At 43.5% G+C, this 25,882-nt stretch overlaps 2 protein-coding genes across 6 annotated transcripts in view; one reads left to right on the top strand and one right to left on the bottom strand.

Moving 5' to 3' along the window:
- CLDN10 (claudin 10) overlaps positions 1-24,417 on the top strand; it is a 78,915-nt gene extending 54,498 nt beyond the window's left edge. For all 3 annotated transcript variants that reach the window (XM_035114288.3, XM_088667521.1, XM_035114287.3), the window contains 4 exons: positions 15,018-15,179; positions 15,299-15,380; positions 17,285-17,392; positions 22,883-24,417. In XM_035114288.3, the coding sequence (XP_034970179.1) occupies positions 15,018-15,179; positions 15,299-15,380; positions 17,285-17,392; positions 22,883-23,009 (479 nt within the window). In that variant the 3' untranslated portion in view covers positions 23,010-24,417. The remainder of the gene's footprint in view (positions 1-15,017; positions 15,180-15,298; positions 15,381-17,284; positions 17,393-22,882) is intronic.
- Positions 24,418-25,144: 727 nt separating this feature from the next.
- Positions 25,145-25,882, bottom strand: part of DZIP1 (DAZ interacting zinc finger protein 1) — a 32,431-nt gene continuing 31,693 nt past the window's right edge. For 2 of the 3 annotated variants that reach the window (XM_088667516.1, XM_088667517.1), the window contains one exon: positions 25,145-25,521. In XM_088667516.1, coding sequence (XP_088523642.1) covers positions 25,445-25,521 — 77 coding nt within the window. In that variant the 3' untranslated portion in view covers positions 25,145-25,444. The remainder of the gene's footprint in view (positions 25,522-25,882) is intronic. The other variant, XM_088667518.1, reaches the window with a different exon arrangement.

Below are 25,882 nucleotides of genomic sequence, written 5' to 3'. Positions count from 1 at the left end.
AGGAATCAGCAAGGGGTTGGATATCAATAGCTGAAACAGACCTCCTTTGCAGGTGCCTTTCTCTTCTTCTGCAACTCCCCCTCCCCCAAAAAAACACCTCAATTTGTTGAAGAGTGACTTATTTATACCAGGGCATGTAATAGCTCCCTGTTCATTACCCGTCTCCAGGTGCCAAAGATATGCCCAGCATGCATTCGGGCACCTCATCTCCCCATCCCCCATCTGCTCTCTATGTTGGACCACTTTGGGCCACTTGCCCCTATAAGTGCTTTGAATGGTGTCCTGCAAGCATCGACTCATCAAGAACAAGGGCTAGGTAGATTTGAGTCCTGCATTTCTCAGACCTATCTGGACACTCCATCAGGGATGGACTTTAGTAATCTTTCATAACGTGGCCTCATGCGTGAGGCCAAAATTTAGCACCCCCAAATAGATCTTCTCAGTTCTGGGTCTTCTCAATGTTGCACCTGCTCGGCTCGGCACCCTCGGCACCCTAAAACTGCTGCTGCTCTAAAGGTGTGCCTGGAGTTGATAGTGGGAAAGAATAGTGCAATCCAGAACTTCCGTATTCCTGCTCCTCTTTCTAAACTGTTTTTAAGCTGCTTTGCTAGTTGTGCAGTGGACGGAATGAAGTGCAATCTGACAAGCCATGTAGCTATTAACTCATTCCTGATAGCACCACGTACTTGTCTGTGGCTTGCCAGCCAGTTCTCCTTGGTTTTGCCGCTGCTCCTTGCCTCCCAAACCACTTGCTTGCTTGCCTGCCCTCACCAATGAGCAGGAGGAACAGCAAGTGGGCTGGTGAAACAGCCGCTGGACAGGTGAGGGATGAGAGGTAGCAGTGGCATCATGGAGACGGTTGGCCAAGGGGAGGCATCAGTTGGTCCTTCCTCGACTGCTCAGCCTATGAGTAGGAGGAGCTTAAGCAGTTACCATCACTGCAAGGGGGGCAGGTAAAGTTCCACCCCTGAGAAGTGAAAAGGGCCCTTTCCAATGCCCTGTCTGAGGGACACCTCCCCCCCCCAAAAAAACACTCTGGGTAGGGTGAGTCTATAATCCATGGAGGCCATGGAGGGTGTCCTATCTGAGAGATTGATTGATTGATTCTATTTCTATGTTGCTTTTTATTAAAATAAATCCCAAAGTGATTTACAAACAAAAGATAAAAATAACATGATGGAACATCACATATACAACATAAATCGTATAGAATGCTTAACAATGTCCTCTCCCAAACCCCACACCCAGTGCTGGTATTAGTTGAAAGGTAAAAAATTTAGCTGTTTAAACACTTTGTTTAAACCAAAAGAAAAACTTGCTGCTACGTCCTGATGTAAGGGTTTTGGGTTAGTTTTTTTTTGGTTGTGTTGTTTTTCTTCTTTCCATTACAAATGCTTCAAGAGTAGAAAACTGGCTGGTATGTTAATTGTCTCAGTGCTAGGATGGCTATTATTATATTGAATGGTTGCTAAGCTTTTGTAGTGGCTTCACGGGAAATAGTGAAAGGTTACTTAAATACTGAAGCACAAGTGCTGTTGGAATCAGAAAGCTCTCCTAGAAATCCCTAGATATAAAAATTATTTTATATTCAAGTACCTGTTCTGTTTATCTTGACGGGGGTCGGGGGTGGCAGTGGTTGGCTGAAAGAGACAAGGGAAAATAATTGAATGCTATTGCATTTAAGGCACAGTCCACTCAAAGCCAGCTCTCTTGCTCATTTGACAACCGTGAGAGAAATTGAAGCAAGGACTTCAACTCTGCAGTTGAAATCAATGGGACTTGAAAGTGCTTGGTTTTGGGAAGAAGAAGAAGAAGAAGAAGAAGAAGAAGAAGAAGAAGAAGAAGAAGAAGAAGAAGAAGAAGAGGAGGAGGAGGAGGAGGAGGAGGAGGAGGAGGAGGAGGAGGGTTCCCCAGCTACTCTGGGCAGCTCCCAACAGAATATTAAAAACACAATAAAGCAGGGGTGGCCAACTCCCAAGAGACTGCGATCTACTCACAGAGGGAAAAACTGGCAGTGATCTACTCCCGTTTTTTAGGGGTTCAGGTCAAAGTTGTTGAGCTTATTTTAGGGAAGTGTAAAGCCCCATTTTGGGGAGGTGCAGGGCAAAAAAATTTGAGCATTTTTTTAGGGGAGCTAAACTTGTTGAGCTTCTTTGGGGGGAGCCAGTGGTTTACCAGTGATCTACCACAGACGTCCAGTGATCTACTGGTAGATCACGATCTACCTGTTGGACGTGCCTGCAATAAAGCATCAAACATTAAAAACTTCCCTAAACAGCGCTGCCTTCAGATGTCTTCTAAAAGTCAAGTAGTTGTTTATTTCCTTGACATATGATGAGAGGGCATTCCACAGGGTGGGCACCACTACTGAGAAGGCCCTCTGCCTGGTTTCTTGTAACCTCACTTCTCGCAGGGAGGGAACCACCAGAAGGCCCTCAGCGCTGGACCCCAGGTGGAACGCTCCTTTAGGTAAACTGGGATGAGGCCGTTTAGGGCTTTAAAGGTCAGCTCCAACACTTTTAAATTGTGCTCAGAAATGTACTGGGAGCCAATGTACCAAGACCAGTGTTATATGGTCTCGGCGGCCACTCCCAGTCACCAGTCTAGCTGCCACATTCTGGATTAGTTGCAGTTTCTGGTTCACCTTCAAAGGTAGCCCCACGTAGTGCGCATTGCAGTAGTCCAAGCGGGAGATAGCTAGAGCATGCACCACTCTGGCGAGACAGTCTGTGGGCAGGAAGGGTCTCAGCCTGCATACCAGATGGAGCTCGTAGACAGCTGCCCTGGACACAGAATTGACCTGTGCCTCCATGGACCAAATGACTCCCAGGCTGCGCACCTGGTCCTTCAAGGGCAGGGAGTCCTCCACACCCACCTCCCTCCTGTCCCCCAGAAACAGTACTTCTGTCTTGTCAGGATTCAACCTCAATCTGATTGCCCCTCTTGGTTTTTTCCCACCTTACCTTTAGCAAAAGACTCCAGAGATGTCTAATGTTTTATTCTATTTTTTAAAAAATATATATAAATGCCTATAAAATTATGGCACATGCACACTTACACTTCCATCCTAAAGTTGATATACCAAACTCTTTAGGCTCAGTTCTGGTTGAATTCCTGTTGGTTGACCCAGAATATTTGCAAATGAAGCCATCTTTCCCCTACAGTTCCTATGCTGACATAAGCATGAAATCTTCCTGGATTCCTAGCTGGTTTCTGTAATCAGGGCTAGTATCAGTAGGGTACACCAGTGTGATGACTTAGCCTTGCAAGGATAAGGCAGGATCTATACACTCAGGGCCGGCTCTAGGTAGACCCCCGGTGTGTCAGGGCGCCGGGCCGGTAGGCAGGGCACCGCGCGTCGAAGCCGTGCGGAAACCATGCTCCGCCCTGCGAGGGCGGGGGCGCTGGAGCGATCTCCGCCCCTCAGCACCAGGGCGCGCAACCTGCTCGAGACTGCCCTGTATACACTGGATGACAGCCCAGTATTGCACATTCTGGCTGCAAGCATCTTCTAGCCCTGCAACCTAAGATTCTTTGATTGGGCATGCCGGAGACTGAACTTGTGATTTTTCAGCAGACAAAGCTGGTGCTCTATCACTGAGCTCTGGTCCTCCCATATATATAACATCAGTAACATATGAAACTTCATTTTACTGAGTCAGACCATTGGTCTATCTAACTCAGTAGTAAGTCTATGCCGAGTGGCAGTAGCTCTTTATGATTTCTGATAGGGTTCGCTCCAACCCCTACCTGGAGATTAAACCTGGGACTTGCTGCATGCAAACATTAAAGGCAGTCCTTTCCCTCATAATCTGAGAGCTGATTTGCCTGCTCAGTGATCTTGTTCTCCTGACACAGTACCATTTCAAAATGGAATTCACTGCCGTGAGACATGGTGATGATCATTGCATGAGATGACTTTAAACAGCTATCACAAATATTCGGGGAAGGCAGATATATCAATGGCGATTGACTATGATACCTAAACAGAGCCGTTAGACTAGAGTAAGCATGGGGAACCTGCGTGACCCATTAGATAGTGGGTCCAACTGTCAAAAAGGTGATTTCTGCATGTGCTAGAGAGGGAAGGGAGGGGCAGATGGGCCTCGTCCACCTGGGAAGGTAGCCCAATCTCCACTGCCTTGCAGGGTAACTTCAGAAGAAGAAAATGCTAAGGAGTAAACCCTGCACAAATCTGCAGTGGAGTCCCTAAGACGGTTGGATGGGGGTCTTGTATGCCTCCTTCCAGCAACTCCTGTAGCCATATTGTTTTTTCTTTCTTTTGGACCACATCAGTGAGGTCAAGAGGGGGGTCTTGCTGCCTGGGCAACCCAGGACCTTCAGACATGTTGCCTGTGTCTGCATCCCGGGGTGGTCACTTTGACACTGCTAACGCAGCGGTATGATTTCACCCCTGGAGGTGCACTCCATTGTCTCTCGAGACAGACAGATGCCAACAACAGCAGCCATCATCCCTGACCTTTGCCATGCTAGCTGGGCTTTATGGGAATTGCAGCCCAACAACATACGGAAGGCCACAGGGTCCCGTCCCTGCATTAAAGGCAGTATACATGTAAGTACCAGGGGCCAACAAACTAAAGATAACTATTGCCTTCATTCTCTGCTTGAGCTCCCAGAAGCACCTGGCTTGCCACCCTCTGTCACTGGCATAGCTTCATTCTCTGGCATCGGGGGTGGAGAGCAGGCGGGGGCGTGGCTAACACGCATTCTGGGGGCGTGGCGCGCAGCCTGCAGGGGCACGGCGCGCATTCTGGGGGCATGGCATGCCACCCATAGTGGCGAGGCGTGCATTCTGGGGGGGCAGGGCACCCAGCGCAGGTGGGGAGACAGCCACCATGGCGCCCTCCGGATCGTGCGCTGCCTGGGGCGGAGCGCCCCCTATGCCCCTCCCTTGCTACGCCCCTGCCCTCTGTGTTTTGTTTGTTTTAAGAGTGTTCCCCATGCTTCATCCATTTTTGATCCACTGGTGTATACATATCCATCTTTGATTTAAGGCCTCGACTGTTGCTAACATTTTCTTCTTCAAAAAGTCCGCTGCATTAATAGAGCCAATATAATCTAGCGGTTAGAGTGTTAGAGGAGAGGTGGGGTCCGTATCATGCTACCTTTGCCATGGCCAAGGGGAATAAATATGTTATCACATCCTGTTGTTTATTGCATGGATGAGCAAATGTGATGAGCAATATCTTCTCCAATGTGCTTTTGGGGATCTTCCTGTTTCTTCTCTCTCTCTCCTGATTTTGGATCTCGTATAGATGCTTGTCATTATGTATCAGGGCATGTCATTTTCCATCACCTCCTCCCTGACCCTCTCCTCCTGCCCTCCAAATTACAGATGTCAGTGATTTAAACTGCTACTTGCAAACAATGTGGCCATCCATATAATAATCTTATTCCAGTGTCACTTGTATAGCTCTCAGAGTCGGAAACATCATGCATCATTGTTATCCTTCTTTTTCCATATAATGGCTGTTCTAGTCACAACACATGAAGTTATATTGCTCCTGAGGCAAACAAAGACCTCAATCTTCCTGGTGTCGGCATATTTTAAAGCTTCTGTTATTGCACTGGAGATGCATTAAGGCTAAGGAGTCATGCTACATTGCAGATTTTTATACCGATTGACCCAGGGGTCCCTTTCGTCAACTCCTTTTCTCAGCTTGAAAGGCAAAATATTGATGTCTTCACCTTGTCCCTCCGGGTAAAAGGATGCACTCAGAGGGAAGCCATACCCTGTGAAGCAGAAACTTTCCTTAAACTTGAGCCTTAAGGGTGAGGAAGGAGCGCCTGAAAGAAGCTCAATTTCTTTCATCTTAGGGTTTAGGCTGATCAGATGTGAAGAAAATGAGAGATCCTCTTCTTTGAAGAGTTTTGCAAAGAAGAATTTTGACAGGTGTTGGGTTGTTCCCCCCACCCCCACCCCAGTCTTGCATGAAAACTTGGGGTTTATCATTTGGTGAATAAGTGTTCATGACTGCAGGTGTAGCAGAGGAGAGGGTTGCCATTTCCCCTCCTGACTTCTGCTCCTGTGCAGAACAATTCAAGCTGTAAGAAGCTGGTGTAAATTGCGCCAGGGTAGATTATGCCGGTGTAACTTACCTACAGCATTTCCATTCCAAACTTCAGGAACAGGGCTGCTGCCAGCTGAGCCAGCCCAAACCTGACAAAGAAAATAAAACAATAAAAAAAGAGTTTGACTTACGCCACCCCTTTTGCCAGTGTAACTTCCACTGGATTGCTAGGTCACAGGACCGAGTTGAATGGAGTTTGGAATCAGGGCAAGTCTATCCTTGCCCCCAGTAGTGGGGTAGGAGAGCTGAAAATAATGCCAATACATCTCACATTTGGCAACCAGTGTGCCCCTTGGGTTTCAAATACTGTAGTACATGGGTAGATGAGTCTAAAACTCCCAGGGCACAAATTCTCACAGCTCTCTAGCAGCTACGGTGGCTCATTAACAGACGTAATGTATTTAGTGTTAACTCTGGAAGTGTATGGGGACCCAGGTGGCGCTGTGGTTAAACCACTGAGCCTAGGGCTTGCTGATCAAAAGGTCTGCGGTTCGAATCCCTGTGACGGGGTGAGCTCCCGTTGCTCGGTCCCAGCTCCTGCCAACCTAGCAGTTTGAAAGCATGTCAAAGTGCAAGTAGATAAATAGGAACCGCTACAGCGGGAAGGTAAACGGCGTTTCCATGTGCTGCTCTGGTTTGCCAGAAGCGGCTTTGTCATGCTGGCCACATGACCTGGAAGCTATACGCTGGCTCCCTCGGCCAATAATGCGAGATGAGCGCGCAACCCCAGAGTTGGTCACGACTGGACCTAATGGTCAGGGGTCCCTTTACCTTTACCCTTACCTTTACCTGGAAGTGTATAATCGATACTGACCAAAACTGAGCCTTCTAATCTATATTTTGCTCTAAATGACACCCCGCCGCCGCCCACAAATCCTTTGTTTGTGTGGCTCAAGCATGCCTAGAGATGAAGGTCTTTGCTTTGCCATTTTCAGCTCAATCTGGTGGTCCAAACAGCAAGGCCTGCCATGGGTGTGGTTTGCAGGTGGTTGCTCCAAGCGCCAAAGAGCTGAGTTTTTCTTTTTTCTTTCTTTCTATTTTCTTTCTTAAAAATTTTATTTAAACTTTTCAAGTTTATACATTCCACTAATTTTACACATTTCACTAATTTTACAATCATTTTGACATTTCCAAACTTGACTTCCTTCCCCCTCTTTCTGTGGTTCTGCAAGTTTATTTTTATTATCTTCCTCATATCCAAATTAATTTAATTTGCTCATTTATTCATCTTCTTTAAAAATATACTCTTATGAAACTGCAGATTATTACAATAATCCTGCCAATATTCTTATCTGTTTACAATTTATCTGTAAATATTCAATAAACCATTTCTGTTCTTTTATTAAAAAAAATTGTTATCTTGATTTCTTATTCTTCCGGTAAGTTTCACCATTTCCGCATATTCCATGAGTTTTTGTATCCATTCTTCCTTTGCTGGGACTTCTGCTTCTTTCCATTTTGGGGCAAGTAACATTCTTGCCGCTGTAGTCGCATACAGTGCTTTTTCTGGGGGGCGCAGGGGTACGCATACCCCTAAACATTTTGTGAATCTGAGTTTGGCCTCATTGAGGGGCAGTATTTCAATATGAGTAGGAAAATGAGAGTACTCCTAAACATTTTTTTTTAAAAAAAATAAAGCACTGGTCACATACATGAATTAGTTTCTATACATTTTAGGTAGTTCTGTCCCTATACTGTAATTCCCAAAAGAAAAGATTCTGGGTTTTTTTTTAAACAAATGTTATTTTAAACATCCTTTTCGTTTCATTATATATCATTTCCCAGTAATGAACAGCTGAGTTTTGGGCAGGCATTGACTGCATTACAGGAACGTTGCAGCATTGGATGATCCCAGCGGACTTCCTGTAAATGCCGATCAGCAGTGTGTTGTAGTTTTGTATATTTCCATTTATTTTCAAAAATGATATCTAGGTGCAGAATGATAAAAAGTCTTTAGCAGTGCAGATATTGGTCACATCTGCTACTGCAAAGATTGATATATGCAATGCATGCGTCAGCTGTGTCATTTAAAAACCATGTGTTTGCTTATCTTTTCGACAGCTGTGAAAAGTCAACAAGCTGTCCTGATCAATAAAAACAGGATAAAAAAGCCCATAACGGTAACTGCGACAGAGTGAAGTACAGAGTTGAGCTATCTGGTAGCTGCAGGAAGCCCACTGGAATTAACTGTGCTATGAAGTTCCCTAAGAGAAACTACAGTGCCGTTGATCACTGCAGGCTTCCTGTCTCCGCCTATCAGCTGGTCGGCACTGACAGCAAGCCTCCCTTGGAAAGCAGCCACTTCAAGGCCCTTGGCAGCCATATGTCCTCCTTCTTCATACATGACATCAAAAAGGGCACCAGGTGTGGGGCTGAGGAAGCTAGTCTTGCAGCCGCCTCCCTCTCAGATGTGTTTATTAATTCCCTGTCAATTAAGAGAGTAGTGAATCCACATTGGTCTTTAACCTACCGAGTTGGTTTGAATAATGCACTTTTAAAAAAATGAAAATAGGTTTCTCTCCTTAACTGTTGTGGGCTGATGTAATAAAATCACCGTTTTGTTCCTGTGCTTCGTAAAAACACGTGCCTCTGAGTATTTTGTTGTTATGCAACGGCTTTCTCAAAATCAGTAACGGTATTGATGCTTGTATGCTGGAAGTTACAGGAAGAGTTGTTTTATCCAATGTGACGATTGATGATCATCCTCAGAGCAGCTGTTCCTTAAATTTCTTTTCCCATGGACCATTTTGAAATTCCTGATGGTCTTTGGGGATGGCTTAGTAATTTTTCTGCCTGTTGTAGAAATTGTGGTGTGATGTTCTAAAAACTGTAGGATTTTCAATTGTGCTTTTATTACTTCTTTTCCATCTTGTATGTTGTGTTTGATGGCATCACAACAAAAATACAATTAAAAATCAGTATTGAATGTGGATATACTGGGGTCCTCAGGCCATGTTGACCTGCTTTATAGAAAGAAAAGCTACCCAGCTCCCTTTCTAATCTGTTTGCCCTTTTGAACTGCAGTGGTTTTTTGTTTCGGTGGCTGTCATAGCTCAGAATTGGGTTGCCACCTCTTGACCCAGAGACAGGCTATTATTTTGGGTGGCTGTTGAGGAATGCTTTTTTGCCCTTTGGCTCTTAAACAAAAGAGGTCTCAAGGTTGGCTGCCGGCAGCCATGAACTCAGTTCTGCTTTAGACATCTTTCTAGAAAGCGTATATCCGTTTGTCATCCTTTCACGTAGGGGCATAGGAAGAAAACGTCTTTTAAAAGTTCTGCAACTCTTTATTTTCACAGAATGACTATCTACTGCATGTGATAACCAATTGCAACCACGTGGTACTCCAATAGCAAATGAGTGAATAGCGTTTTTAAAATAACTATCACAAATTTTCAAGTGGCTTGTCAAAGTTGATTCTTGGCTCCTAGTCCTAGCTTCATCTGCATTTTTTTCCCTTTTGCAAATATGTATGTTGCTATTTTGTACAACTGCGGGTGGTTTTCTGACAATATTCTGGCTTTCGGTTCTTTCTTGCTGCTTATTTTATATTGTGATGCTTTTTTTTTAAGCTGCTGTTATTGCACACCACTTTTTGTGCATTTATGGTAGGAAAGCATGGAAGTAGCCTGTTTATTTCCCAATTCTGTATTAAGAATTTGGAATCAAGATTGCTTCAGAGTGTTAGGGAAAGTGACAGAGTGAGGATATTAAGTCGGCTTGCCATACATCAGGAAAATTCTTGACATGTCCTGGTTTTTGGGTGTAAAAATGGCATGGGGGGGGGCATAATTTTGCCAAATCGACAAAATGTCAAACCAAATGTATGGCAACCCAGGTGTATGGCAAAAGCTTAACATCGTCCAAAAAAGCTCAACAACTTTCCTGCGGGTGTCAGGAATTTTACTTTTTGAAATATGGCAACCCTAATATTAAATAATATGCAATGGATGGTTCTGATGTAACACTTAACTATGGTTTAAAGGTAAAGGTAAAGGTACTCCTGACTGTTAGGTCCAGTCGCTGACGACTCTGGGGTTGTGGTGCTCGTCTCTCTCTATAGGCCGAGGGAGCCGGTGTTTGTCCACAGACAGATTCCGGGTCATGTGGCCAGCATGACTAAGCCACTTCTGGTGAACCAGAGCAGCACATGGAAATGCCCTTTACTTTCCCGTCGGAGCGGTACCTGTTTATCTACTTGCACTTGATGTGCTTTCGAAATGCTAGGTGGGCAGGAGCAGGGACCGAACAACGGAAGCTCACCCCGTTGTGGGGATTTGAACCGCCGACCTTCTGATTGGCAAGCCCTAGGCTCTGTGGTTTAGACCACAGCGCCACCCGCATCCCTGTTAACTATGGTTTAGGGTTACACAAATTACCCTTGGACCTGTTTCTCTCCTCTCACCTGCTACACTTGCTGAAATTCCCTCTTTTACACAAGTATTGATGGTGCAGGAGTCCTGGTATGCTTTCAATCTAGCCTCCCCACTGCTGTGACAAGGAGCTGATCAGAAGCAGTGACTTCCATTTTCAGTTTATTCTTATATATGAACTGGGACAAGCTGTGCTTGGCTTTAACTGTGGTTTGTTTGAACAAGTGAACTTAAAAACCATGGTTTATGATCCGGGCTTGTTTGGATAAACCATTGCTAAAGCTTACTGTAGTTCCTGCTTCAGACAAACTGACAAACTACAATTAGTTTTAAAAGGAACCAGAAACTTCCAGTCTATTGCCCTCAGCCATGCCAGGGGGTTTAGGGGAGGTTGGGAAACAGACAAACTATGGCTTAGCATCATGCCCACAAGAAGTGACTGTTGTATCATTTTTCTTCAAACACTAGGAGCCCATTGCTAACTCTCCAATAGTTTGACTTCACCTCTGAAGGCACAGTCTTCCGTTGTCTCCCGAGATAGACTATTGGAAGGCATCTGAAGGCAGCCCTGTTTAGGGAAGTTTTTAATGGTTGATGTTTTATTGTGTTTTTAATATTGTTGGAAGCCGCCCAGAGTGGCTGGGGAAACCCAGCCAAAGAGGCGAGGTATAAATAATAAATTATTAGTATTAAATTATTATTTTCTCACCAGCTGTCGATATGTTACCAGGCCAAGTGCGGGAATCATCTCTTAATTTGCCAGTCCCTTAACAGCTTGGGTCCAGGATGCCTTGAGTCCTGCGTGATCCTTTATAGCCCTGTTTGATCATTGGGATCCTCAGTGAGATCCCCATTGCTCCGATGCCCAGCTCTGTGGACTCCACCCCACTATCTGGGATGGGACAGCCCCCCTGCCCCAATTGAACTTCAGATGCTTTACAAAGACCTTTCTATTTCAGCAGGCATTTTTAGGAAGTTTCTGTGATTAATCTAAATCTTTTTTAAACAAGTTTTTATTGATAATTTTCAAGTTTATACAGTTCATTAGTTTTACAATCAATTTAACATTTCAAAATTTGACATCCTTCCCTCTCTTTCTGCGGTTCCTTAAATTTATTTATTTTTTAATATCTTCTGCATGTCCAAATTCATTTCACTTGCTCATTTAATTATGTACTGTAAATATATACTCTTGTGAAACTGCCTTGGAGGGTACCTCTGCTCTGCCGCGATGTTCCTATATGCTTTCTACTTTCCACTTGCCTTTTGACATGCCCGGAAACTAATCCCTTTAGGAACAATTGCATTTGCCAGATCCTGCCTTGGGGAGTTGGGACTGGGTGACCATTTTGCTCATTATTATCCTGCCACTCTGTGAATTTGTGTTGGTTCAATGAGCTGATCCCCCCTCCCCCCGTTACCCGTCTCCCTAACAAAACATGCGCTGGCCTTTGACCAGCAAATGGCAGCCATGTTGTTTTTAGCAGACGCTAATTATTTGGGTTGGGGTGAATGTTTATTGCTTTGCCTAGGAGATTTAGCCATAAATTAGACGGGAGAGGACCTCTGGGTAAATACCTTCATGCTTCATCACCCCTTAATGTGTTAATTAGCTACTAACGGTGCCAATAAATTGGACCTGTCAGGAAATAATGGCTTCCTTGGCTAGTTTGAATCTACAGGTGTAGCTGAAGAATGTAACCCACGAAGTGTCTACAGAAGAAGAGAACTGGGCAAGGGTACAAAAGGAAGAGCTTTGGAATAAAAACCCACATTTAGTAATTCTTCACACCCATGTGAGGCTTTCACCAAGCTGAATCTGAATCCAGCTCAGGAGGAGCACTTGGTGGTCCTCCAGGTTTAATGCCCTCCTTTCTTTTCAGTTTCATATAGGCAGAAAAAAATAGGGAGAGTGAGATTTCTCACAGGGTATGCTGTTGCCAAGCTGCACTGCGTGCCTGCATTGGAATTGGAAATCATGCCTATGTATTTATGGTTGATGGGAGGTCAGAGGTCTGCTTAAAGGCAATTTCAAGCTCGGATTGGGCTGTCGTTCTGAAACCCTTAATGATTACACATAGCGTTATGTTTAAAGCGCGACGAAGGATTTGCTCAAATGTCCATTTTCCACAATGGTAATATAATTGGGAATCTGTCGTCCGTCTCCTTTAATTCTCTCTACATTTTTTTGTGTTAAATTGAGCCTGCTCCTGTGCCTTTGGCTGAATCCAGGGTACAAATATTAAACAGGTGAATCTTTTCCTGTTCTAGAGTTCTAGAAACTTTGGGGAAAGTTTCCCTAGCAAACTTTTTGGGTGTCTGGTCAAAACTCTCCCTACATTTAAAGGCAATCACAATTTATTATTGTTTCATATGCTTCCTGCTCCAAACCCAAATCACCTTTCTCTCCTCTACAGAGATTATCTTATGACCATTTAAGAAAGTCTTCCTTTTCCTTCTAGAAAAAGTCTTTATGACCACCCACCCATTCCGCACTAAGAAGGCGTCGTTTGAAAGCCCTTGTCATAGTAGGCAATGTCACAGTTGCTTTTAAATTTAGCAAGTGTTTCCCCTGGACCTTGTACTATAGAAGCAATCCCCTCCCCCAATTGTCCCTACCATCATGATATGCAGGGTTAAAGTTCCTTGTTGAAAAATACAAGGCAAATTGCTGATTGGACGCCATAACAGTGGATGATCCCTTTGTTATGACAAGGTTTCTCCACGTCATTTCTGTGGATGTCAGCAATTATGACGTCTGCTGAAGACAGGCAGAGCTAGCAAACAGAGGAAAATAGGGAGAAAGTGCGTTGAGAGACTCTTGGCTATTTAAGACTATTTATACAAAATTAGGTTTGTGCACTGCTTTAAATGTTATGGCAACAGTCAAGGGGAAATGGTTTTATGCAGGCATCCAGCCATGCAACATGCTGCTAAGCAAATGTAGGAATTGTTGAAACTAGTCGTTGCCACAGCCCTACTACTTCTGGCATGAGGTATTTGGTGTGAGCTGCCAGCGACTTCCGGCCGGTTGCCCAGGAACGTACAAAGACAAGGAAATGTTTCTTACTGTATGCTTTTTATTCAATATTTATAAAGAGGGGCTATAGAACCCAGCCTCTTGGATAATGGTGTTTCCCCAAGTGAATCTGCACCCCCCCATCTCTCCCTCTTCATCATTCGTCAATCTCATAGTCTCTCCTACAGGTGCTGAGAAATGCCCTCTGTCTTTGAGCCCTTTGCTCTCCTACTTTCAAGGCTCGCCAGGTTCTGGGAGAGGGGTGGGTTCTGGAATGCTTTCTAAAGACACTGTGTCCGTCAGCTGTCGCCCCCCCCCCCCGGTGCTTCCTTCTCCTCCTCTCCCATTTCCCAACTCCCCCCCTCATCTGCCTCTGAGCTGTGACCTCCCTCAAACCCCTGTTGTATTTCTAAACTGTCTTCCTCTTCTTCCTCCCCTCCTGCCCTGTGCAAAGTCCTCCTGTGTGGTTTGCTTCTCAGGCTGCCATATTTGGAAGAGCAAAAAAGAGGACACATTGACCAACTTATACTTTTAAATACTCCTACTATACATAGGCTATAGAAGCTGTGATATATTGCTAGTAGAAAGGGGTGGGAGCACAACACGTGGGGCTTTTAAAATTGTTCTTATTTTAAAAATGTCTTGGGTTACTGTAAACCAAGAACCCCAGACATTTTGCCAAATTTTAAAAATCTGTCCAGACAGAAATTTTAATCCTGAAAAAAGAGGACATGTCTGGGAAAAAGAGGACATATGGCAACCTTATCAAGGTGCTGACCATAGTTAATATAGTGCAGCTGTAAAAGAAAACCATGGTTAAGGCTGACAAGGGAAGGGGAAGGGATTTGCATGTGAGGGATTAGGAGGGATGGAGCATATATGATAATAATTTTTATTAGTTTTCAATTACAGTCCAGTAATAGGCTCATTATAACAATACCAAATTATAATACAATTACTAATAGCAATCATTAAGATACCAAATTATATAATTTAGGTGGCCCCCCACGTGCTAGATTTGATGGTTTGATGATTTTATTTCTGCTTTCCAAAATCTTAATTTCAATTACACTCCAGTCAGGAGAACAATCCTTTATACAACAGCTGCAATATTATCAACTTCCATTTGTACTGACAAATTAAATGATTTATAAAACTACAAGTGAGGCAGTCAAACTATATCCTTATTCTTCCTGTGTGTGGCAATTATTTTGTCCATGATGTTTCTTCCTGTCCTTGTAAAATGTTATGTCTATCTTTTCCCGGTTGTTGCTGTTCTCCACCATGCCTTGGGCAGAGCTAATACTGGTATCCCATTGTTGTTTCAGAAATTCTCCATTGCTCCGCCCCATGCGTCTTTATTTTGCAGCTTTAACAGCAGCTGCAAAAATCACACTGTCCCAATTAAAAACCCGTTTCTGCCCTGTTTTCCCGCTAGCCCGGGAACCCCAGACGATTGGGAGTGTTTCATTTGCACTGGAATTATGGAAGTTGAAACTGCTGCCTAATACCAGTTTTTACCATTGTGTTTTTCAGGTTACATCCAAGCCTGTCGAGGACTCATGATTGCTGCTGTCTGCCTTGGATTCTTTGGCTCCATCTTTGCACTGGTTGGGATGAAGTGTACGAAAATTGGAGGCTCGGACCAGACGAAAGCTAAAATTGCCTGTTTAGCTGGCTTTATTTTCATACTGTGCGGTAAATATGAAATTATAAATGCTCTGTGTTTTACACCACTGTTTTCATCACCATCATCCAGTTACTGAACATCTGGTACTAACCAAACATCTGGTTCTCCATCTGCTGCTTTTTTTTAGGGCTCTGTGCTATGGCTGGTTGCTCCCTGTATGCAAATAGAATTACGGCGGAATTCTTTGATCCCACATATATTGCCCAAAAGTAAGTCGGGGGGAGGGGTGTGCATTGAGACTTTTCGAAGATATGTAGGTGGGTTGCAATTGTTTCTTGCATTTCTACGACATGTTCTTTTATTGGCCTTACTCTTGCACCTTGCACCTTTAACAGACAGCTTGTTGTTGTTTAGTCATTTAGTCGTGTCCGACTCTTTGTGACCCCCATGGACCAGAGCACGCCAGGCACTCCTGTCTTGCACTGCCTCCCGCAGTTTGGTCAAACTCATGTTCGTAGCTTCGAGAACACTGTCCAACCATCTCGCCCTCTGTCGTCCCCTTCTCCTAGTGCCCTCAATCTTTCCCAACATCAGGGTCTTTTCCAAGGATTCTTCTCTTCTCATGAGGTGGCCAAAGTATTGGAGCCTCAGCTTCACGATCTGTCCTTCCAGTGAGCACTCAGGGCTGATTTCCTTCAGAATGGCTGGGTTTGATCTCCATGGGACTCTCAAGAGTCTCCTCCGGCACCATAATTCAAAAGCATCAATTCACACATAAATTTAGCAGGTGGTGCATTTTCCAGAAAATATTTTTTCTATGCATCTGGCTCGAAGGAGTGAAAACCAGCTTGCTCAAAACATGGTTACCAGAGGCTAAAGTACAGGGATGAGGAGGAAGCAGTGATTATTTTAATTTGCTACAGCAGGGATTATTATTTATCCTTAATAATATTGATTAAATTTGTATACCTCCCTACACCTGCAGGGCGGTTCACGTAATTAAAATGCAATATAAAAACCTGTAGCCCTCAAGATATTGTTTGAGATCTCACCCAGTTTTCATCCTTATCGGAATTGGTCTTTAAATGTTATAAAGAGGGATTTTCTCCCATTGGTTTGAGGCTTGTTGTTTGCTACCCTGAGCTCCTTAGGGAGGAAGGATGGGATAGAAACAAACATTTGCTTGTTAGGGAGTTCTGTAAATCTATCTTGAAAGCTCAGTGCTTTGCTAACCACGTCTACTCAGAAGTAAGTCCTATTGAGTTCCATAGGTCTTACTCCCAGGTAAGTTTGATAAAGAACTGGGAATGTTTGAAGGAATATACAATGAAACATTGTTCCAGTACAGAAATCATGATATGTAAATGACAAAGTTTGTAAGGGGAAAAGGAAAATAATAATAATAATAATAATAATAATAATAATAATAATAATAATAATAATAAATTTACAAAACAAAACACAACAACACAACAATATAAGAGTGTAAAATAAGGTCAAGCATCGATGGAAGGAAGTCACATTTTAGTTTAAAATGTGTTATAAGTCAAGGTGGTGGGTGGGAAAGGGGGGAATGTTTAGTTTGGTCTGTGAATTCTTTTTGATATTTCTGTATTTTTATTTTTATTTCTTTTTTACTTTTAGTTTCTTCTGTATTTTTTTGGTTTTTGGAAAATTAAAAATATTTTTTTAAAAAATAAAAATTAATTAATTTTAATTTTTTTTTAAAAAAAGGTCTTACTCCCAGGAAAGTGAAGTTGTTGGTGGTGGGGGGAACCTAGTCAAAATTCTGACATTAATTTATCTATTATCAGCCTTGACAGGGATTACCTATTTTGCTGCATTTAAGGCTGTGACTGGAAGTAAATTCCATGTGAATCTATTGGACATGCTTCCATGCCTATGGCAGTTGCTTGCCAAGGGTGTTTGGAGTCTAGAACTATAACACATGGCGAACGGAAGAGGCAAATATCCAGAACAGCAGAAGTTCTGGTGACTTTTTGTTCTGTTCTGCAGTATACTGTGTACTGCTCCCGCAAAGTTGTTCAGTGAAAATATATGTTAATATGTTGCATGGCTTTGTTTATCTGTGTCACACCAAAAATACGAAATGAATGAAACCTATTTTCTGATTAAACCATTTATGAAGCAAGAATGTATCGCTTACCTGCAGGTATGAATTAGGAGCGGCTTTGTTCATTGGATGGGCCGGATCGGCACTTTGCATAATTGGCGGCAGCATATTCTGCTTCTCGATTGCCGAAAACAATAAAACTCCAAGGTACAGATCACACCAGTTTTATTGAAATTAATGCATTAGCATATTTCTAATTATTAAACGTGTAAGAAAGGAAGCTATGCAGATTCAGTTTGCATATCTTTCAAAAACAAACTTACTTTTGGGTTTGGGAACAACTGGTTGAAAGTGTGTGTGTGGGGGGATAAAACACCTTTAAGAAAACTCTTCTTTGATATTATTTGTCTGTATAAGGCTTTAGTGCAGCGTGAGATGCCGTGTGGCAGAAGCTGATACCAAAGGCTTCATTTGCATCATGGAGATGCGTTTAATCTTTCCTCTCTAAAGGGGTATCTCGTGTGTTTTCATCGCTCTTAAGAAGCATAGTGTCCTGTCCTTTGCTGCCATACAAAGAACCTGAACTCCTGTCTCTGCCAAAGTCTTTGATGAGTGAATCAGATCAGCACAGATTGCACGGTTCAAGAGGTATCTAAATTGTACAGGGGTTACGTTCTGGGGATAGTGCATAAAGGCAAAATCGTGCCCGATCAAAACACACTGTGTTCAATGGCAGGTGAGATTGCCAAAGTCTTTCCCCTCCAGACTCTCACCCCTGTCCGCCCCCCTTTTTAATTTATTTTGCCGAGTGTGCAAAGTTGAATGTGCACCAAATAAAAGTGTGCAAGTCGCAAGCTACTTATACAGACACTCCCCTGTATATACAGGGCAGAGGAAGCCCCAAAGAGACCAGAGGTGCAACAGGGCTTTGCTTAGGCTGCTCAGTCGCCTCGCCTAACAGCTGGCACGTGGGGCAGCGCAGCAGCAGCTGTTTTCCCACACGTCTGACAGTCTCCAGACGGCCCCAGAGCTTCAACTGCAGATATTTTGGTCTGGATTGAAGAGAGAGCAGGAGAGCAGGGGGAAATAAGCATTTAGAGACTTTTCAGGGGGTGCTTCCCATTTTATGTGATTTCACCCCTTGTGCGGGGGGGGGGGCGCCTGTATAGACAACTGGCTAACCACAAGTACTTCTTGATTTCACTTCCCTCTTCATGCTATGACCCTCCCCATGGTTATCCAGCCCCATGAGCTCCTCCCATTTCTTCTGAGGATCCTCCCCTCCCCTCCATGACACCTCCATGGGGCTCATGACAATGAGGTTCCATGATTCAGGTACAAGGGCTAATAACTCTGAATCTAGGAGATGCTTTAATTCTTTTACAGTAAAGAAAACAACTCTGCATATATCTTTTCATTTCTCTGGGTGCGGGATGCAAAGCATCCTACAGCTGGATGGCCGTATGTTCCCTGGGTCTAATCAGAATGCTTCTCACACAGTTCTGTGGTGGCATAAGGAGTGAAGGAGAGAAGGAGACCTGGAAATCTTTGCTGAAAGTAAAAAAGGAAAATGAATGTGGTTCTTCCTCACTTCAAGAAAGCAGGAGCAATGAAGCCATATTGTGGTTCAATGTGGAGGATTGACTCTTTAGGTGACTCTTTAGGAGGACGTTCTATTTCCCAATTGGCAGGGGCCTGGATCCATGCAATCCAGCTGCAAAGTGGGGACGATTTCCATTGCACAATCTCCCCTGAACCCCCCCCCCAACACACACAAAAGTTGTGCATTGCCAGTGATGGCAAACAAATGTGACAAAGAACATTTGCATCCCTGGGTGATGGGAATGATAGATGGGCTAGGTCATTTGGTAGGGAGGCAACAAGAATTTTTAAGTCTTATTGGAAGTTGGTTTATGATTGTCATTTTGAGATTAACAGAATAACCCTATTGTCTTGCTCTGCTATATGAGCAGGATAGGATTAGTGCCAACACTTCTAGTGAAAAGAAGTGACCGCTGAAGACAACTGGAGCATTGCAATTCTTTGAGATAAAAGTACCATACTTTTCCAAACTCGTTCCTTTGCCCTGATAGGCACACATTCATGCCCCGCCCCCCCAGCCATTTGTCCAAGCAGGTGAACCCATTTCTGGCACGAAATGCAGGCAATATTGTCACTTGCCTCAATTTCTTAGTGTTGGCCTTTGTTAGGAAGGATTCCACAGCTTCAGCTCTTCTTTGAGAAATGAAGATCTCGTAATCATTAGAAGGCAGCTTTCTTTTCCTTGGTTTGGCCATTAACTCCAGGCTTTCCATGCTTTTGACCCTGCTGGGCTAAACGTTTGACCTACATGTTTTGGTAACCTTAGGCCTTAAGGGGCAACCTGAGCTCTCCCGGTCGATGAAGCGAAGCTATGGGAATGCTTTGCACGACACTCATCGTGGTTCCGGGTGTCTAGACACAAAGATGGATATGCGTGTGTCTAGAATCCAGAAGTCAATGTGGGATATTTGTAACTGCCTTGCGGGCAGATACATCCTCGCATTCTTCCGGCGCTTCACTTTTTTAGCAACAGGAGAGCATTCCACTGCAACCTGGGAAGATTGCCCTAAAAACTTGTTTTGACTTTGATTCCATCTTTTTTGGTCACAGAGAGACTTCTCCCCGGGGCTGGCAAAATAATAACTATATTCCTGGTTTTAAACAGCTACATTGCAGCAGGACCCAAATCCAGATCTGCCCTGCTGGTCATATGGATTCCCTTCATTGCTATTCAACCTAGGTGGAGGAATCTAGGTGTTTAGGTCTGCACATGAAGCTGCCCCAAACGGCTGGTTGGTTTTAGTTTCCAGCGCTAGAGGCATACTAACCAACTCTGTCAGCTCCTTATCTTTCAGCTTAACCCTACCACAATACCATCCCATCAAGAAACTATAGGGAAACAGAGGAATCTTTATTTGCACCAGCCACTAGCCATAGCGATAAAATAAAATGTACTGAAGATAAGAGGTAAAAATTAAACTCTACAAGATACATTTTGGAGGTTTACATCAATAAACAAATAATAGATCATACTCTATTTGCCCCCGCTAAACACCTTGCAGTTTTTGCTGTCATCTGATCCTCTTGATCTGCTAAAACCGGGGTCAGCAACCTTTTTCAGCTGTGGGCTAGTCCACTGTCCCTCACACCATGTGGTGGGCCAGCCTATTTTTTTTGGGGGGGGGGAGTGAACGAATTCCTATGCCCCACAAATAATCCAGAGATGCATTTAAAATAAAAGCATTCTACTCATGTAAAAACACCAGGCAGGCCCCACAAATAGCCCAGAGATGCATTTTAAATAAAAGGACACATTCTACTCATGTAAAAACATGCTGATTCCGGGACCGTCCGCGGGCCGGACTGAGAAGGCAATTGGACCGCATCCGGCCCACGGGCCTTAGGTTGCCTACCCCTGTGCTAAAAGGACACAGTAGCAATGGTTGAGTGGCATGGACAATAATAGAGGGGTAAGACCCTCACTCCTCAAATCTTTATAAAGAGTGCAATGCTGAGCCACTGACTCACACTGAATCACACATGAGCCACTGACTCAATACTGCCATCTTCACAGGGACATAAACGTTTTTCCAGTGGAATTTTGAAACTATAGGGAGTCAAACCAACCCCACTAGCCTATTTGCCTAACCTGCTTCGTTTCATAATTAAAAAGATTTGCGATGGGTGTCAGGAGACCTCACTTCAATGTGCACTCCACATAAGAGTAAATAATTTGCCAGAGTTGACCTTTTCATATATTTCCTTTGTGGTTGTGTAATAATGTCCAGTCAGCCAACTTAAGGATATATTGAACATGTGATCCCAGCCAGCTGGAGTCACAAGGTTTGTATTTAACTAGTGGCCCAAGCTGGGGGTTACATCTGAATCTCATGCATCAAATTCACATCCACACACAGTCCAGTGCATATGTTCCTTTAATTGGACCCTAATAAGTTACTCTCAAGGGACCCCTAGTAAGTTACTCTCAAGGGTGGTGCTGTGGTGTAAACCATTGAGCCTAGGGCTTGCCAATCAGAAGGTCGGCAGTTTGAATCCCCGCAATGGGGTGAGCTCCAGTTGTTCGGTCCCAGCTCCTGCCAACCTAGCAGTTCAAAAGCACGTCAAAGTGCAAGTAGATAAATAGGTACCGCTCCGGCGGGAAAGTAAACGGCATTTCCATGCGCTGCTCTGGTTTCACCAGAAGCGGCTTAGTCATGCTGGCCACATGACCGGGGAAAACTGTCTGCGGACAAACGTTGGCTCCCTTGGCCAGTAAAGCGAGATGAGTGCCACAACCCCAGAGTTGTTCACGACTGGACTTAACTGTCAGGGGTCCTTTAACTTTTAAGTTACTCTCGGGTAAGCAGGTGGAGGATTGTAGCCCAACTGACATGTTTATTCAAAAGTAGACATGTATAGGAGTGCACTGTTAGATAATGAACTGGAAAACGTCCTGTTATAAAAAATTACTAAGTGGCTGGAGGCAAGTTGCTTAGCCCTCAATTTGCCAATACAGACAGTGATGTTTGTGACAGCGCACTTGTGCATCGTACCAAACCCGAAAGTGACCTGAAAACGTCACAAAAAGGGGTGGGGCCAGGGCCAAGTCTTTTCAATGGTGTTTCAAATATACTCGATTTCACTTAAACATGTGGCACCTTGAGACGTAACCCCGGCGTAAATTGTGGATTGCCTGTCTAGAGAAGGCAGTACTTCAGATCGGCTTGATAGCTCTTTGTCTAGAGGGAGACAAACCATGAGAACACTAAACCAAGGCACTAGAACAGGCTTCCTCAAACTCTGCCCTCCAATTGAGACTACAATTCCCCTCATCCCTGACCACTGGTCCTGCTAGCTAGGGATCATGGGAGCTGTAGGCCAAAAACATATGGAGGGCGAAGTTTGAGGAAGCCTGCACTAGAGGCAGTCTGCCGTGTTTCTCCAAAAATAAGACACCGTCTTATAATTTATTTTCCCTCAAAAAAAGACACGGTGGCTTATTTTCAGGGGATGTCTTATTTTCAGGGTATGGCTTATTTTCGGAGTATGGCTTATTTTTGGAGAAACACGGTAGTTATGTTTGTAATGTTTGTTTAATAATAATAATTATTTTTTAAATAGAGTCACTCAGCCATAGATTTTCTTAGCATCACATGAGAACTAGTATGTAAGTGAACTGCTTTGAACCTTGAGAAGTGCAATATAGATTCTGACTAAGAATTTGTGCTGAATTTCCCCAACAGTGGTACCTCTGGTTACGAACTTAATTCATTCCGAAGGTCCATTATTAACCTGAAACCGTTCTTAACCTGAGGTACCACATTAGCTAATGGGGCCTCCTGCTGCTGCTGCACCGCCGGTGCACAATTTCTGTTCTCATTCTGAGGTTAAGTTCTTAACCCAAGGTACTACTTCAGGGTTAGCGGAGTCTGTAACATGAAGTGTTCGTAACCTGAGGTGTTTGTAACCCGAGGTACCACTGTATTTTTATTCAACACTGTAGTTTCTCAGAATAGTCCCTACGCACTTTGCACAGACAGTGAGTAGGCTCATGTCAGACATTTTTTTCTTCTAACGAAAGAATGGGGTTTTCTCTTAAAATATCTGCTAGTATTTGCAGAACGAGCTATAAACTGTAACTTTCTCATTTTTCAGGATGGGATATACATACAACAGAGCAGCTTCCGCGATGTCTATTCGAACGAAGGGCTGCAATGCCTCAGCAGACTTAAAAATGCCTAGAGCCCCTCCAAAGCACTTCGACAAAAATGCCTACGTGTAGCCAGATGTCTCCAAGAGTCAGCCTGTGTTTTTTTTTTAAATCACATTTGTGCTGTTCAGTCACAGAATGATTTTTAAGGAAGATTTCTGGTGTTGATAGCACCAGAAATAAGAATATTTTATAAATGAACTTTTACCTACTTGATGTAAATTTTCCTCTTCCCTAATTTTAAGATTTGTACTGATGTTATGCATAAATTATATATGTAAATCATTTGCCATTTTTTGCTTTCTGTAAAAAAAAAGAACATATTTACAAATAAGGTCACGTCCTATTGGTTATGGCTAATTGGTGTAGATCAAGGCACCGCAGGTTAATTTCTAGATGGGCACCAGTTTTTCTAGATGTGTCATTGAACTTGGGCTCAATTTGAAAGACGTTACATAGGATTGTGTTATCTATTTTATGCCTACTCTGAAGGAAGGCCCAATGGGTTTAGCGGTGCTTACACTCACGTGTTTCAACAGGATTGCAGTGTGAGCCAAGTAAACAGAAACACAATCCAAGTCCTTTATGCTGTGCAAAAACAATCCTAATTTTAGACATTGGTTCCTAAAACTTCAACCTTATGGGCTGAAACCTATCCTTCCTGGATAGTGTTGAGATTCTGTCACACAAGGCCAGTCCCTCTCCTTCCAGAATCTCTGAAACCAGCCAAACTCTCTTGGGGATATCATACCTTTCTCAGCCTGACCTGGCCACAGTGATCCATGCGATGGTCACCTCTAGGCTTGATTATTGTAACTCGCTCTACGCGGGGCTGCCCTTGAAACTGACCCAGAAACTCCAGTGGGTGCAGAATGCCGCAGCGAGACTCCTTACGGGGTCCTCGCCGCGGGATCACATTCATCCAGTGCTTTACCAGCTGCACTGGCTCCCAGTGGAGTACAGGGTCAAGTTTAAGGTGATGGTTTTGACCTTTAAAGCCTTATGCGGCTTAGGACCCTCATACCTGCAGGACCGCCTCTCCCGGTATTAAGGTCCACAAATAATAACACACTGGAGATCCCGAGTCACAAGGTGATTAGACTGGCCTCGACCAGGACCAGGGCCTTCTCAGTACTAGCCCCGACCTGGTGGAACGCTCTCTCTCAGGAGACTAGGGCCCAGCGGGAGTTGTCATCTTTTCGTAGGGCCTGCAAGACAGAGATGTTCCGCTTGGCCTTTGGACTGACTCAGTCTGACCCCAGTATTACCCTCCCCTAAGGTTTTATCCTACAGATATTTAAATGAGGTTCCACTTGTAGATTCCCATTTTAAAATTGAATTTTAACATTGTATTTAATCTGTATTTTAATTGAATTGTTTCTTTTATGCTTGTTTTGATATTTTTGTTGTTAGCCGCCCTGAGCCCGGTCTTGACTGGGAAGGGCGGGGTATAAATAAAATTATTATTATTATAAGACAATAAGCTATTTTTATTTAAGGAGGAACACTATTGACCTTGGATAAATGTCCTCATTTTTACAAGTTTTACCCTCTCCCTACAGCATTCATTCCAGATTTTGATTCAAGCAAATATGTCAATAATGACATCTTTTCATCTACAGAAGCTGATTATATTTTCAAATGCTCCAAGTCACTGAGGTGGCAGGGGCTGAGTCTTGGCACTATTTGTCCACCAGCCCTCTCGGTCAATTTCTTCTTCTTGCTGTAAGACAGAATGTACAAGTTCTGCTTGTACATACAGTATTAAGCAGTGGAAGAGGGCAAGGAAGTGCAGAGGCTGGATTTGGTCTCAGTGTCTCAAAGCATTTAAATGTCTAAGCACTGCCGCTAGGCAAGGATCTAGGCTGCCATGCCTACCTGGGAACAAACGCTTAACACCACAATGAATTTGTTAGTCCTCAAGGTGCTACAAGACTTTTTGTGGTTTAAGCTTGGCTGGACTGGTGCAGCTGTTATGCATTGTCCCAGCAGTTAAGTATTGCTTGCAAGGCCTTGAAAAGGTCCTAATAACATGGACAGGGTGGGCCAAATATAGTGAGTTGGTGAGGTGCGCAGGGGCACTCTCCTACAAAGCCAACCCCTCTTCTGCTCAGGGAACCACTAGAGATCAACAGGATCCTCTGGCCGCCAGTGGGATGCCAATTTCATTGTAATTTTCTGCATGTTTGTGAAGGAAGAAAGTAACCTTTGAGTTAAAATAAATAGTTTATTTAAAATGTTCACATTTTATATCAAGTTATGTATAAACGTTTTTTTTAAAAAGATTACTTAAAATACTGGATCAGTTAATGCTGTTTATTGATGAACAATTCTTACCTGAAAGTGGAGATTTAGTGAAGTATTAATCGGCCCTGCATTAAATCAACTAAAGACACCAGAGCTTTGTAAACAAAAGGTTACCCCACAAGAAAAAAACGTTAACCCACAAGAAAAAAACGAACAGGAATCAGACTGTTGTCTTTGGAATGAGGTTTTATCTGCAAGAATCAAATAACCGAAGCGTCGCTCCAGTCTGTGATAGTGGGTGAGCTGCTTTTTGTGCTCATATCTTCATCTTGAAGGCCTGTTTAAAAAGGAAACAGCAAAATTAGCTTTCAAAGATACGCAAGGATAGAGATGCTACCATTCCTCTGCAACAAGTTCTGGTGCTCTACCATTCTTAGATGTAGGAAGGTCTTCCTGAAAACAATTTAGAACAATTTTGATCTCCTTTAAACAAAGTCTGACACAGAAACTTTGCACACGTCCAGCAGAGTTCCTTAAGGAGCAAGCCTATGCAGAATATAATAAATAATAATAATAATAATAAATAATAATAATAATAAATAATAATAATAAATAATAATAATACTTATACCCTGTCCATCTGGCTGGGTTTCCCCAGCCACTCTGGGCAGCTTCCAACAGGAGATTAAAAATACATT

The sequence above is a fragment of the Zootoca vivipara genome, chromosome 4 (genome assembly GCF_965207765.1).
Source record: "Zootoca vivipara chromosome 4, rZooViv2.hap1.1, whole genome shotgun sequence".
NCBI classification, from domain to species: domain Eukaryota; kingdom Metazoa; phylum Chordata; class Lepidosauria; order Squamata; family Lacertidae; genus Zootoca; species Zootoca vivipara.
The sequence above is the reverse complement of the archived record's forward strand: the minus strand, read 5'-3'. Positions and strand labels throughout refer to the sequence as shown.